The sequence below is a fragment of the Nothobranchius furzeri genome, chromosome 12 (assembly GCF_043380555.1).
Source record: "Nothobranchius furzeri strain GRZ-AD chromosome 12, NfurGRZ-RIMD1, whole genome shotgun sequence".
Classification (NCBI taxonomy): Eukaryota; Metazoa; Chordata; class Actinopteri; order Cyprinodontiformes; family Nothobranchiidae; genus Nothobranchius; species Nothobranchius furzeri.
In genome coordinates, this window is record NC_091752.1 from 49,829,866 (window position 1) to 49,844,639 (window position 14,774).

General features: G+C 41.9%; 1 protein-coding gene across 1 annotated transcript; it reads right to left on the reverse strand.

The window, feature by feature from the left end:
* Positions 1-11,176: 11,176 nt before the first annotated feature.
* rasd4 (rasd family member 4) lies at positions 11,177-12,548 on the reverse strand. Its single transcript, XM_015945964.3, has one exon. The coding sequence runs from the start codon at positions 12,435-12,437 to the stop codon at positions 11,811-11,813; it is 627 nt and encodes a 208-aa protein (XP_015801450.1). The 5' UTR covers positions 12,438-12,548; the 3' UTR covers positions 11,177-11,810.
* Between the last annotated feature and the right edge of the window lie 2,226 nt (positions 12,549-14,774).

The following is a 14,774-nucleotide window of genomic DNA, read 5'->3' on the forward strand; positions in this document are numbered from 1 at the left end:
TGCTTCATAATTCAAATGATGACATGGATCTTTGAGTTTAAGGGTGAGGAGAGTGAAGTACTTCAATGGTAGTACTTTTAATACATCCCTTTATTAGCAACCAATGCCCTATACGACAAATGTTAAAGGGATATTTCAGCAATGTCCAAGAGTTTTTTTGTGTGTGTGAAAGTTGTATGTAGATACTATTTCTATAAAATTGCCTCCTGATTGGAAAAGTAGGCTTTATCTCCCATAGGACTGATGAGCTAATGGCTAGTTTGAGTGTAACCAAGATCAAAGTGTATTGCCCCACCTACCGCTATTGCACACTGGAAGCATCTGCGGCGCGGAGTGGCACTGCTTCAAATAGAATCCACTATAGTCTATGGATGTTTGAAACCAGCCATGACGCGGCAATTTTCAGACGTGTCTCAGAAGCGGCACACCACACCGCCAAAGATACGATCGGGTTCTGTTTTTTCCTCGCGCCACTTCTGGAACACATCAATTTCAGCAGTTAACAAAGGGCTAGACCAAAAAAATCACACACGGTTGTAAAAACCCTGGTAAATTTCAAATTAAAGTATTGCAGTGATGCAGTTTCATATATGTGAAGCTTATGTGTGACTCAACGGCTCATAGCATTGTTCAGAAGTGCTGCGGTTTGTTTTTCATGGCTTTATTCCTGGCAGTGGAGGAACAACATAATATGACATCAAACAGCGATATAAAACATGATTTCTTTCGTTTTGGTTTAATGGTCTAAAATTTGACATTAGGTTTTTTACAAAACATCCTGTTGTTATTTACAGATGTGAGTATTTGTATCAGCACTAAAAGTCAGCCAGTACTCGACACAGTCGGCATGATCGGCTGCCAGCCAATCAAAAGGTTTTTCTCTCAAGTCTCTTGATACATGATGTAATCTTTAAATGCTAAACTTGCTAAATGCTAATTTATACCAGCAGTGTATTTTCCATGTGGAAAATACTTTCAGATTTCTAATTTAAAAAAAAAAAGTAAAAAAAAACCCTCAAGAATACTTATAATTAGATCAAAGCAGTACAAGAGTCTGAAATGGGTATTAAAGCTACATTATCAAATTCGGAAAACAAATTGGTTAAAAAAATTTTTTTCATGACTCAACAACATTCTAACATAGTATAGCAATAAATATATTGTGGAGATAAAAAAAAAAGCAACACTTGCACTGGGGCCCAGCCTCAAGCTTGCTACGCCACTGCATTTTAGACCAAACGCATTTATTCGACCATCTAGTTGTTGGTCTTTTCGAACCTCCGTACTTCCCTGGGTCCTCCATTATACACTCATATATTTAGCAGCAGAACACCACTGGTGCGAAAGGTTCTCTGCTCAGTGATATCAGAGAAGGAGAAACTGCCGGCTGCTACCACTTCTACTTTAGGACAAACTACCAGAGTCCAAAAAAAAAAACGCCATTTGAAGTTTATGAAAACAAAAGACGTTTGGACCTAGAAAACAGCGACCGGTGTTTAGCGTTCCCTCGTTTTCTCTGGCATTGTGGGTTTCCAGTTCGGGCAGAAGAGTCTCAGGGGAGATGTTCACTAGCTTGTTTGCAGATTAGCTACACCAGCTTTAACCATACTCTGGTATACACACCCTTACGATCATGTAAAGATGTTTTAAATGAAAAAGATGGGATGGGTTGGCTCTGACTAGCTGTTATCTTATCAATCCAGTAAGATAAATCTTAATTTCAGGCAGAAGCAGACTTCATAGTGGCTGAAATAAGTTCAGGAAAGTCGGATGTGTGGAGCAACTATCAGTTATTTGTTCTTGTGGATGGAAAACACAAATATAACAAAATGTCCTGTATAGAATCAGACTGACCCAAAGCAAAAAAAGAAAAAGAAAAACTGTAGTTGAGATGCTTGACCTTCAGCTCCGTCCTTCTAGAAACAAATAGTTGTTTGTTTTTTATATCTAACACACAGGGTAGCAAAGTTTTTACAAGATTTGGCAACAGATGTGACTCCTTCAAAGCTCTGACGAAGGCGACAGGAAGTAGTTGAAACTGTTGGCAAAATAAGGTAAAAACTTTGCGACTCTGTGTTAGATAAGAACAAAAACAAGTGGAATTAGGACAAATAAAACAGAAACAACATAACAAAGAAATAGTTTTTATTATTTATGACCAAACAGCATTTCATATGTTGACTGAAGTCCATCTGCAAAGGGAAACGATGCCCAACCAGCATGTTTCCTTACTCTCCCGCTCGCTCCTGTAGCACTGAAACGAAGCATGTCGCTTCTAACTACAAAACATAAAGAAAGTGGAAAGTCTGGCCTTAATGCAGATTTTTGGCCATTTTAGTTGAGGTTGCCGAAGGTTTTCCTGCGTTGTTACACTAACGCTTTTATTTATAAGTGTTTGAAACACCAGTGAAGTTATTTTAACTACAGATTCTGTTACAGTGTCACCTCAGAGTGTTTTCCAGATTAGTCACACAAACCTTTTATTTGAAAGTGATGCTCACAAGGATTCTGTCAGCTTTTGTTTGCTCAGGGAAACATTCTTTACACGTCGCTGCTCTTTACGTTGTTTTAGAGGCTCGTGGAGAGGGTGTCTTCCCCACAGCAGCACTGTGACACTTCTCTGTTTAAATGTGCATTTTGTCTGCGTCGGTCAGATTTGTTTCCATGAAGTGTTATGAAACACACATTTGAGAACGAGTGTTAATCTGGTGTGTTGGTATGGAACAAAGGAAATGACTGCATGAAATGTCCTATAGGTGTCATACGACTGTATTTATTGTTCTGGTTTGTCCTGTCTGATTCTGATGTGTATGAAAATAAAGATGTTGCCTGTTGTCTGATGAAATTCTTTATATTTAACATTTATATTTATGTTTTACACTAAAACTCAAGTATCTAGGACCTATAAATGTACATTTAATTTATACGTGCAATGAGGAACTCACTTCAAACAGGCAAAAATGTCCTTAAGTTGTGGTTTATAGTAAAATGAGCAAATCCATAAATATACGCTGGAAAAAAAGGAGGGGGGGGGGGGAGACTTCGTTAACTTTAAACACCAAACAGCTTGAAGCACACCATCAAAACCAGTGGAGTCCAACTCTGGTCCTTTCAGCATGCTCACCTGTTCTTAATCTGGTGAAACCTGAAATATTAGAATATCATCACAAAGAAAAATCCCAACTTTAAGAGAGACATGAAAGACGATATCACAGAATATTGAAAATCATTTCTAAGCAGAATTAGGTAACACTTTATTAATGATACTTAATGCATTATTAAGCATGATCAAACAACGGATGCTATTGCTAATGCTATTTTTGACCATTAAGTTTCCTTAAGGTTAGGGCAAAGGGCCAGGGGGTTTCTGCTTAGTGATGCATTACATAATACAGTTAGGCAGCTGTTGTTGTATCAATGCTTAATAATGTATTAACAGTAAAGAGACCTGTATTGTAAAGAAATATAAAGAAATCAAAATTAACTTGATGAAAATTATGAAATGTACAAAAAACAACAAGTTTCAGTTTATTATTAGAGAAACGACTGTTTAAAGATCAAAGTAAAGAGAATAAAACAGTTTTATGACATGAAAAAGCAGAGTGCAAGAAACATTAGATGTACATTTACCTCACAGCCTGATATGTCCTGACAATGACACCGTTTCACCTAAAACACCTGGTTTAGTGTAGTGTAGTCCGAGATCCTTTACTTGCTCTAAACTTCTCAGGTAAGTGTGAAAAGCTCTGAAGAGCTTGGACCAAGTCCAGGATCAGAGACAAGAAACTTGCGTAACCCCAACAAGTCTCAAAAAGTCTGTCAGAGCTGGAGGAAACCTGTGTCTGAGTCCTCTATCCTGATCCAAACAGAAGGTCCTCTAGTTGTGAGTTTAAACTACTCAAAGAGGAAGTAAACCTTTGATGGTTACGGCTGCTTCCTCGTCTTGTTCTGGAGAAACAATCCACCTGGACTGAAAGCTGGTGGAAAGAGGAAACGTGTTTCAGCGGCGGGGAAACGCTAACGCTTCACATGAAAGGGCTTTTCGAGAACAAAAGCAGTAATGAGGACAGTTCTACAGTGTTCCACATTCATTTGTGAGTTTACTGTCAGAAAGAGGAATAAACATCCTCAGGTTCATAACAAGTTATGTTCGATCATGACCAGTGTTGATGCAGGCTTGGAAAATTAATCTGATTGTGGATTACTCTGTTAAAAATATTTTATTTACTTCACTGACGACTTGATAGTATCGCGTGTGTACCATGTGGTGGACTGGCAAGCCACCCTCTAGTCTAGACCAATTTGGCGAAATAACCTGAGGTCGAGCCACCATCATCACCAACACATTCAACATTCTCACACCCAAGGCGTCAAAATATGACGCGTGTGACCAAGCGTCAATATATACGGTTCGGGACGCCCCAGCGCGTCAGGAGACGACAATCAGGGACAAACAGCTGAAACAGCGTCCCAGAGTGTCGGTATCCGACGCCGGTGGTGAGACGGACATTAGATATACTTGTGAACTACTTAACATTGCCCTCACCCCAATCCTAACCTTAAGGTCACAGTTTATGGACCTTAAGGCTAGGATTGGGGTGACGGGAAGGTTAAATAGTCGAACAATGTCCGTGTGACCGCGCGTGTCAAACAGTGACGCCAGCGGAGCCACATGACCCAGCATGTCCCTGATCATCATCTCCTGACGCGCTGGGGCGTCCCGAATTGTCATACATTGAGGCTTGGTCACACGCGTCATATTTTGATGCCTTGGGTGTGAGAATGTGTTGTCATTAAAGCGGTGACACTTCCCAGTCAGGCAGCCGTAGACGCTCTGCGTGAAGTGGGGTTTTTAAAATAAGCAGCAAGAAGTGGAAGCTGTTTCTTTTGTGAACACGTCCAGAAAAGCTGCTGGACGTGTCGGCTGTTCTAAATACAGCAGACAGCTCTGGATTTGGAAGGAAATCTGATGTGAGATCCCGTGGTCCGTGCAGGACCTGCCAGTCAGACCCTGCCAGTCAGCCACCTTCACTCTGTACTGCGGTCTGGCTGCAGAAGCACTCTCTGCCTGCCATGCAGTCATACAACCTGGCCAACCTGGCAATGTAAAATTAGCCCAACCCAAGTGACTTTGGCCCTCGATCAGAGACCTGTAGTTGTGTTTTTTGGTGATTGGACACCAACCTTTTGATAAAATATTCTTGAATATCTAAACCAAAACACAAACTTGTGTTGGGGATTTTTATTTATTTTTTGTCATATACTGGGCCTCCCTTAGCAGCAATAACTGCAATCAAGCGTTTGCGATAACTTGCTACGAGTCTTTTACAGCGCTCTGGAGGAATTTTGGCCAACTGATCTTTTCAGAATTGTTGTAATTCAGCTTTATTTGAGGGTTTTCTAGCATGTACCACCTTTTTAAGGTCATGCCATAGCATCTCAATAGGATTCAGGTCAGGACTTTGACTAGGCCACTCCAAAGTCTTCATTTTGTTGTTCTTCAGCCATTCAGAGGTGGATTTGCTGGTGTGTTTGGGGTCATTGTCCTGCTGCAGCACCCAAGATCGCTTCAGCTTTAGTTGACGAACAGATGGCCGGACATTCTCCTTCAGGATGTTTTGGTAGACAGTAGAATTCATGGTTCCATTTATCACAGCACGCCTTCCAGTTCCTGAAGCAGCAAAACAACCCCAGACCATCACACTACCACCACCATATTTTACTGTTGGTATGATGTTCTTTGTCTGAAATGCTGTGTTACTTCTACGCCAGATGTAACGGGATATTTGCCTTCCAAAAAGTTGTAGTTCATCCAGTGTCCATAATAACTAAATGTCTGTTAGTGTGCTAACTTCTGCACACGTAAGCTATATGTGTCTGTTATCTCCCGATTAATGTTTCCTGTTTATCGCTTAAACAAATGATTAATTCTTATATTGATTTCAGCAATAATTTAAAGGGACTTTACAGAGTTTTGAATTTTTATGCTCGCGATTGCCCCCTCAGGCCAAAAGTGTAACGGCAGCTTCAACAGTAGGCTCGTGCACGAGGCGTCGCAGAGCTTTCCTTCCCTTGCTTGAGAAATTGTTCCAAAATGAAAGTTGAACCCACATCTTTTTTATCTGTGAATTCAATGCCATTCGGCGAGTCTCAAATAAAAATTTGGGCATCTTACTGTAAAAAAAATATACCATTCATGTAAAAAAGAAACTCAAAAGAAACTATATTCACATCCAGAATCGAACCTGGGTCTTCTGCACGAGAGTCCGACGACTTACTAGGTGAGCAAAAACGCCAGTTACGTCTTTTGTATCTGTAACTTTTATATGGTTGATGACAACTGAAACAACGTTCAAAGAACGGTTCAGAGCGAAAATGGCTAGAAGAAAGTAGCTAAGGGTCCTCAGAAATGTAGCTAGGTTCATCACTAGGCGTTAGGAACAGCGACAAAGTCGCTGGGTTGGCACTGCCTCACTCTCTGCTGCTAAAGCTACGGATAGCAAATGCTACGGGCGATGCCTGAGCGTGAACGCGCATGAAGCAGCCTGCTCGACCCAAACAACTCTCTTTTTCTGTGATTTTACAGAAAAACAGGCAATCACAGTAAAATTACCAGGGCTCATTCTATAGGACCAGGGCATTGCAGGAGAATGTATGAAGAAGAAATTTATTATTTCTATACATGTTTTGGCTGTCAAACTTCCATAATGCCCCTTTAATAAAGCTTCATCAGTTACCGGAGGCCACTGTCTAACAATCCATGTAGACATCATGGTGTCACTAGTGGGTCAGATTACAATGACAGAATAATGAATGAATGTAGGTCGCTGTGCTCGGCGTTGGGCGGGGGAGCCTGCTCATCAGCACCCCAGCAGAAAGGGTCAAACTCTGGTAACTGGTGATGGTTGTACCCCATGTGCAGCAGTACCGGGACCAGAGTGAATAGGGTGTGTATGGGGAGCATGAGTGGGTGTCCAGCGTGCATTTTTGTAAGTCTTGGTTTGTATGTGTATGTGTGAGCATGAGGGAGGGAGTGTGTGACTGTGTTTGTGTATGACTGTCAGAATCAGAAAACTTTATTGGTCCCCATGGGGCAATTAATTTGTAGCTTACCACACAGAATAACTCGCTCATAAAATCAACCAAGCAAACAATCCATTTATACAATCACACAATGTGTGTCACTACCAACATGCCGAACACATCCTAAATGAAGGGTAGAGGATGAGCAGCAGCCCTCCAAAAATGGCACATGCTTAAAGCCGATGATACTTCGCTGTTATTTCGCCACCCTTCCCGGCTCAGAGTTAAGCAGTTCAACAGCTGATGGAACAAAGGAGTTGGCAAAGCGGTTTGTTTTTTGAGAAGGTACATAATAACGACATCCTGAGGGCATAAGAGAGAACTCAGAGTTCAGAGCATGGAGGGGCTGACCAAGGATACATTTAGCCTTTTTTCGCACCCTCTCCTCCCAAAGAGACTGTAAGTCTCTTTGTTTGGCGCCAATAATTTTGGAGCAGATTTTTACAATGCTCTGCAGCTTCTTTTTGTCCTTCATGGACAAGGCTTTGTACCAACAAACAAATGAAAATGTTAAAATGCTTTCTATAAAACAGCTATAAAAGTTGCAGAGAATCCTTTTATTCACGTTAAAAAAGTTCAATTTCCTTAAAAAATAGATTCTCTGCTGAGCTCGTTTAAAAATGGAGTCCGTGTTTGTGACAAACCGCAGCTTGTTGTCAATCCAAGAACCAAGGTATCTGTACTCCTCAACCACCTCCACCACTTCACCGTGGATGATGCTACTACCAAGGTGGGGTGGTGTGGAGCGTCTAAAATCAATAATCATATCCTTGGTTTTTTTGACATTCAGGTCCAGGTAGTTACTGTCACACCGTTCTACAAAATCTGACAGCGCAGGACCACGGTTTATTTCAGATCCCGAAAGTAAGGACATCAAAACAGTGTCGTCCGAAAACTTAACCAAGAACCTGTTGTTCTGAGTGACCCTGCAGCTGTCTGTGTACAGGATAAACAACAGGGGGGACAGAACGCATCCCTGAGGAGATCCGGTGCTGGACATTAATGGGAGGGAAATCTGACCATTAACCAACACCCGCTGGGTCCTCCCCGTAAGAAAGTTCAAAATCAGTAAGAGAAGCTGATCGGGCAAATTAAAAACATTGGCAAGTCTTTCAATCAGGATGTGGGGCTGCATCTTGTTAAAGGCTGAAGAAAAGTCTGCAAACAAGAGCCTTACACAAGTCCCCGTTTTATCAAGGTGCCTGTAGACCGTGTTCAATACACAAAGCACTGCATCTTCTACCCCCTTATTTTGCTGGTAGGCAAATTGAAGTGGGTCAAGTCTCCCCTTTGTCAGAGATAAAATTTCGGATTTTAGAATTTTTTCAAAAGTTTTCATCACAAGTGATGTGAGTGCTACTGGTCTAAAGTCAGACAGTTCCTTTGAAGTACTTGATTTAGGGATTGGGATTATAGTAGAAGTTTTCCACAAAGATGGAATCTGACCCACATCCACACATGTTTGAAACAATCTGCTAAAAACACCACTCAACTGGTTGGCACAGTGATGCAGGGTACGCCCACAGATGGCGTCGGGGCCCCTTGCTTTCCCCACCTTTACCTTTTTAAGTAAGATGGTGACCTGGTCTAGTGAAATTACAAATCCCTCACTAGGTTTGAGGGCTTTCTTGCAGACCCCAACCTTTCCAACAAGGTCCCCCCTCTCAAACCGACTAAAAAATGAATTAAAAACATCTGGCAGGACAGAGTCAGGCACTTCTTTTATATGTATATGTCAGGTGGGGCCTTTGACTCCTCTCTTCTCCTGGGACTTCTTTTGATGATATAGATCTTCGTCTCCCCTCCCCCTGCCACACCTGGTGTGGACTGTGGTGCCTTGGTCTGCCTGGGTGTTCGCGGCTCCAGGGTCAGGGGGTTAAAGATTTTTGGCGTCTGCCTGATCGATCCCGGTGGCTGCCTAGTGGGATCTGAGTCCCTGGGCTCTGCTGGGTCCCCGGCGGGGGTGGTCCCCTCTGGGTCTCGAGTCGCTGGGTTCCGAGCTCGGCCGGTATGGGTGTGGGAGGCTGCGGGCGGGCCTGTGGGCTTGCCGCTGATATCCCCCGGGACTGTGCCGGCTACTGGTTGTGGCCCCCGGGGCAATCCTCTGCGCCTCTTGAGGGGGGCAGGGGCTTTTCTGGTTGCAGTCTCCCTGGGGTCCCTGCACTCTGGGGCAGCTCCTGGATCTCTGAGACTTGGAGCTCCTTCCATCTCCTATACATCTTTGGTGGGCGGATCTGTGGCCCCTCACACTCTCTATTGGACGTCCCTATAGAGAAGCCTTACATATACAAGCGCGTGTACACACTTAGGTGCTCACATGGTGCTCTCATAAGTATGGACTTGGGCACGTTCAACACGTCTTAAGGCTGTGGTTGGCACTTAATGCACTGTGATTTATTATCATTTGACTGTTCAGTAAAACAATGTTGATTTTATATTTTCTCATTAGGTTGACACAGTGATAGCTTGCTCCTGATTTATTGTTGTGTGTCCCTTTTCTTTTTTCCTCCTTTTGCAGGTCTAGAAGCAGACTCTTGCTCATCATTGGGTGTTTAATTTTGTGTAAATATAGATATATACCTTATATATGTAAATATATACACCCTATATATGTAACCTAAATATGTAAAAATATTGACCCTATATATATATATGTAAAGATATAGACCCCATATATGTAACATCTAACCTAAATTGGTCCACTCGAGGCCTGGAATTGAATAGCCCCTCCTTATTGGCTTTGATGAGAAATGACTTGAAAATGTGTTCTAATCAAAGACATCTGGTCTTCTGTAGGTGGCTGTTGAATGTTTACATACAGAGTCTATGAATGATTAAAGGTGTGAGAGAGGAACACATTTATGCCACTCAGAATGTCGGAGTTTGTCACACAAAAGAGGAAATAAAAACAAAACAATCAGAGCAGTTATTATTTAAGGTGCCTGACTGACCCACAGTAAAAAACTTAACTACAGGCGATACTTGAAATTTTTGAATATGGTGCAAAAGTTCATTTATTTGAGTATTTTGACTTAAAAAGTGAAACTGATTAATAAGATAGAATCATCACATGCAAATTCCAGATGTTCCAAGTCTTTATTTGTTGTAACTGTGATGATTATGGTTTACAGCTCATGAAAACCACAAATTCAAAATCTCAGACAATTCTAATATTGTGAAAAGATTCTAAATTCTAGAGTCAAAGTGTCACACTCTAATCAGCTAATGAATCCAGAACACCCGCAAAGCGTTCCTGAGCTTTTAGATGGTCTCTCAGTCTAAGTTGACTTAGTGAAATGAATGGAATTTAGCTCCATATTCTAATTTTTCCATTTTCACATATGCTTCATTGCTGGAGAGCTACAGACTCCCGATATACTCCTTTGCAGGCAGAAGAGGGCAGCAGCCTCCACCATAGTGACTTTTAAAGACGAGTCATTTTTAAACCTCATATTTCTGCTGTTATCAGTAAAAGGACAAAAATAGAAGGAAGATCCTGGAGCGTTGCTCTGAATGGATTCTTCAACATCAACACACATTGATAATATGAGCTTGATCATAGTAAAACAATGTGAGATTATTTTATCTGGCAAACTAAGATGCTGTTGTGGAGATGAAATCCTTTCGTGACACCCCCCCCCCTCCCCCAGTACTTGCACAAATCAGTAAGTCCAGTCTTCGTGAAGAACGAGGCTTCAAGTCTTTTGAACCTGATGTAGTTTTATAGGACACGTTTGTAACCGACTGCTCCACTAGGGGGCAGTACATCACAAAACTGAGTCATGAAATGCAGTTTTTGTGTTGAACTTGTCTGTCATTTCTGCAGAACAAGTATGAGATTTTGAATTTCCGTTTCAAAATGAAATAAATGAAGATGTGTGGGTGCCAGAGGAACGTGCACAGATGTGGCAGCTATCATCTAAACTCACCGGTCTGGTTTGGCCAGCGCTGCTCTCAAGAAGGGAGATCAATGTTGACAAAGTCCGACCCAACAAGATCAATATTAGCTTACATTGGAAAGTTAGTTATCTAAGTATATATTACTATATTAATCACATGCACATGCAGAAATTTGAGGTTTTGCTTTGTTTTATTTTGATAGATTTGCTATTCCAGATGTTTGTGTGTGTGTGTGAAGTTTGACAGAAAACTTACATTTTTCAATCAGATGAAGGTTAATGGGACTTTTATGTGACTTGCTGGTGCCCTTTAAACAAACAGAATCCTTGTTTTTGTTTGTTCTCTAACATCAAGCTGACAACAACACTATAAGGTTGGTTTTTAAAAGTTTTTATTATTGATCAGAAATAAACCCTTGTAAGATACTTCACATTGAGAAAAGCCAACATGTAGCAGTGGGACGGTTTTGAAAGGGCACCTTTATTTAGCAGCTTCTATTTAAATACGTTAAAATCACCACTAATGGCTTTTTATGTGTTGCAGGTGATCGATTACACTTTGATGCTCGTTCCGGCTTCGGTTTGAAAACAAGACCGATATTTAGACGTTCAAAATCTCTTGAGCCATAAAACCGCCACTTGTAGACAAAAAAGCATGTTCGCTTCTAAAAAATAAAAAAGAACAAGAAAAAAATAACAAGCAACCACAATTAGAAACATTTTAAATGAATATCTTCCATTCTTCCAGGGTTTTCACATTAAAAGTTCTTGACATTCACAGTCTGTTTTGTCTTGAGAACCTTTGAGCCTGGGATTTGTCCTCCGTCCTTACGCGATGATGCAGCTGTTGGTCTTGTTCATGGGGGGCCGTTTGCTGCTCTCTTTGGGGAAGGTTTCCCGCCTCCGGCAGAGAGCCGGACTGATCTGACTGGGCAGGTTGGCCTGCTGCAGCAGCTCCCTGAAGGCCTCCATCACGTTGACGTTGTCCTTCGCCGATGACTCTAAGAAGATATGGTTCCAGTGCAGCTCCACTTTGGACAGCACGTCCTCGCTCGACACCCGGCGCTCATTGTGTCGGTCGATCTTGTTGCCAATCACCACGATTGGGGTGCATTTGTTCTCCTTGACTTCCAGGATTTCTTCTCGCAGTCTCTTGATGGCTTCAAGGGAGTCGGGGTCATCTACGGCATAGACCAGAGCGAAGGCGTCACTGTTCCTGATGGAGAGCTTCCGCATGGCAGGGAAGGAGTAGCTGCCGCTGGTATCCATGATGTTGATGGTGACTTTGATTCCTCCCACCTCATACTCCTTCCTGTGGAGCTCCTCCACCGTACGCCGGTGCTTTGGCTCAAAGGTGTCCTTAAGGAACCGCTGGATGAGGGCCGTCTTCCCAACTCCACCTGCCCCCAGAAACACCAGACGCACCTCAGTCTTCTCCTTCACCTCGAAAGACATGACAACCTTTCTCCCTTCAAAATGAAAAACCCGCTTTTCTTCTGTTTCTTAGTCGGGAATCTTTGCTGGAAAACAGTTTCAGCAATGGTTGATGGTTGTAGTGAGGTGGATGGAAGTGAGTTACTGACAGGCTGCTCTCTGTATTTATTTACTCTCATGACCTGCCCACTGGGACTCCTGACCAATCAGGAGAGAGCACAAACAGTCACTTTGTTTTTACAGCTGCCAATCAGGAACCAATACAAGAGAAGTATAGAGTGAGCGGGGAGAAAAAGTGCCAGAGGTGTCCTTGGTGTGCACAGCAGCAACACACACACACACACACACACACACACACACACGCACGCACGCACGCACGCACGCACACACAAACACACACACTTCAATTCTAAACGTATCAAACACACACTCACGATTTGAAAGCTGGCCTCCTTAAGAAAATACTGATAATAACAGAAAACCTCTGTTACTATCAACAATTATTCAAGGTGGTCTCAAGTACCCAATGCAAGATGTGGTGCATGGTCTAAAATGTGCCCTAATTAAAAATGTCATTTTCATGGTTTAATGCTTTCAGCAATCGGAAAGACAGGATTTTCACTTTTCTGGGTCACGGTTCAGACATAAGATTGTACATTTTACGTATTTGTGTTGCCATATTTGTATGAAAATCTGATTTTAGGTTGAGAAACCATTGTTCTTTAATAGAAAGTCACTTTTATATAGCTGCTTCCATTTACAGAAACAAGTTAATTCTGAAAGTATTGATAAGCTAACTACTTTCCTTTTCCTGGCAAGCTGCTAACATCTCTCAAAAAAGTGACATATTATGAGTTTTTATTACTCGTATTAGGTCTTCTGTTTTTGACATTTTTTGTGCAAAATCCCTCTCTCACACAAAGTGATTACAGCAGTTTTTACAATGAGTCGTTCGAGAGCTCTGTCACTTTAAGAAAACAAGTGGAAGCTGGCTAAGCCCAACAATCCCTCGCTCAGGCTGCTATAAGCTGAGAAGCTCCGATATCTGGGAGGGGCTTTGAGAAGAACCGCTGCTCTGAGAGTAGCAGCTCTTTCTTCCACTTGAGAAGTGGTTTTGCTTTACTTTCCCAGTTTGTGATGACACAAACTTGTATTTGCCCCTTAGCTTTAAAAAAGCAATGGACTTTTCTCTAGTCCCTTAAATATATAACAATAGTCTTCATCGCTGTGATGTCATCAGTTCTGAAATCTGGCCGAAAAAGGATGCGGCCCCTGAATTTGGACACATCCGTTGTTGATGGCATATGTGCACATAAACCACTGTAAAATGTGAATTTTTAATATTTCTTTACAGTTTCAAGAAGGTATAGCTAACATTTCCTTCACAGAAGTTGAAAATTATTGCACCAGAAGAAAAATGCATATATTAGTTGACGAAAAGAATACTATCACTTAAGCAAGTTTGACAATTAACTAAAACAAAATGTCCTGTCAAAGTCAACACTGCTACAAACAAGCAAAAATTCTGGTCCTCACAGACGTGTTACTCCATTAAGAAGCTGCTCTGTCTTCCACTCGTAACCTGTATTAATTGCAGCTGTTTGAACTCATTTGTATAAAACACACCTGTTCACGCCTTCTACCAGTCAGACTCCAACCTCCGCTTGGACAAGACGAGTGAGCTGTCCAAGGACGCCAGAGACTAGATGGCACACCTGCATCAAACTGGGACGAGCCAACTATATTATGACCAACTAAAATGACTGGAAATTTTCCAATATTCATTTATTCTGTGAACATGATTCAACTTCCATCCAACACATCCAGGTGTATACTGCACCTTTGAGCCACAACCCTTCCCTTTCCAGGGGCTCTTTGTATTATGGAATTTTATAGAGTACACAAACTTCAGTTGCTAATGGCTAGCCAAAAATGTATTGAGAGGTCACATGTAGCTCTGTTATATTACAGGGGTTTGTAACGAGTCCATCTGGGTCATCGTTGACTAGTATTGACCGGTATGGCTCTGCGTTTCAATTACAGTTTGGACTGTCACTTGGCAGGTGGGGTTAATGAGTGCCATCGTATCATAACAGCTTTTAATTTCTGCAGCTTGGCGTGACACTGTTCCAACGTTTGTTTATATCCTTCGTCGGCCATCTGATGAGAATCTTTAAAAATGTTTTCATTCCTTATCGATCCGTCTCGCATCGCCGAAGATGGTGTGGAATCAGTGGCGGCTGGCGAAAAATATTTTTGGTGGGGCTGTGCTATTTTTTATTTTTAAACAAACTTGTGCTTTCTGAGCATTGTGCACAACTTCACTATTTCCTGAATTAAGCACAGCTCTTTTATTTC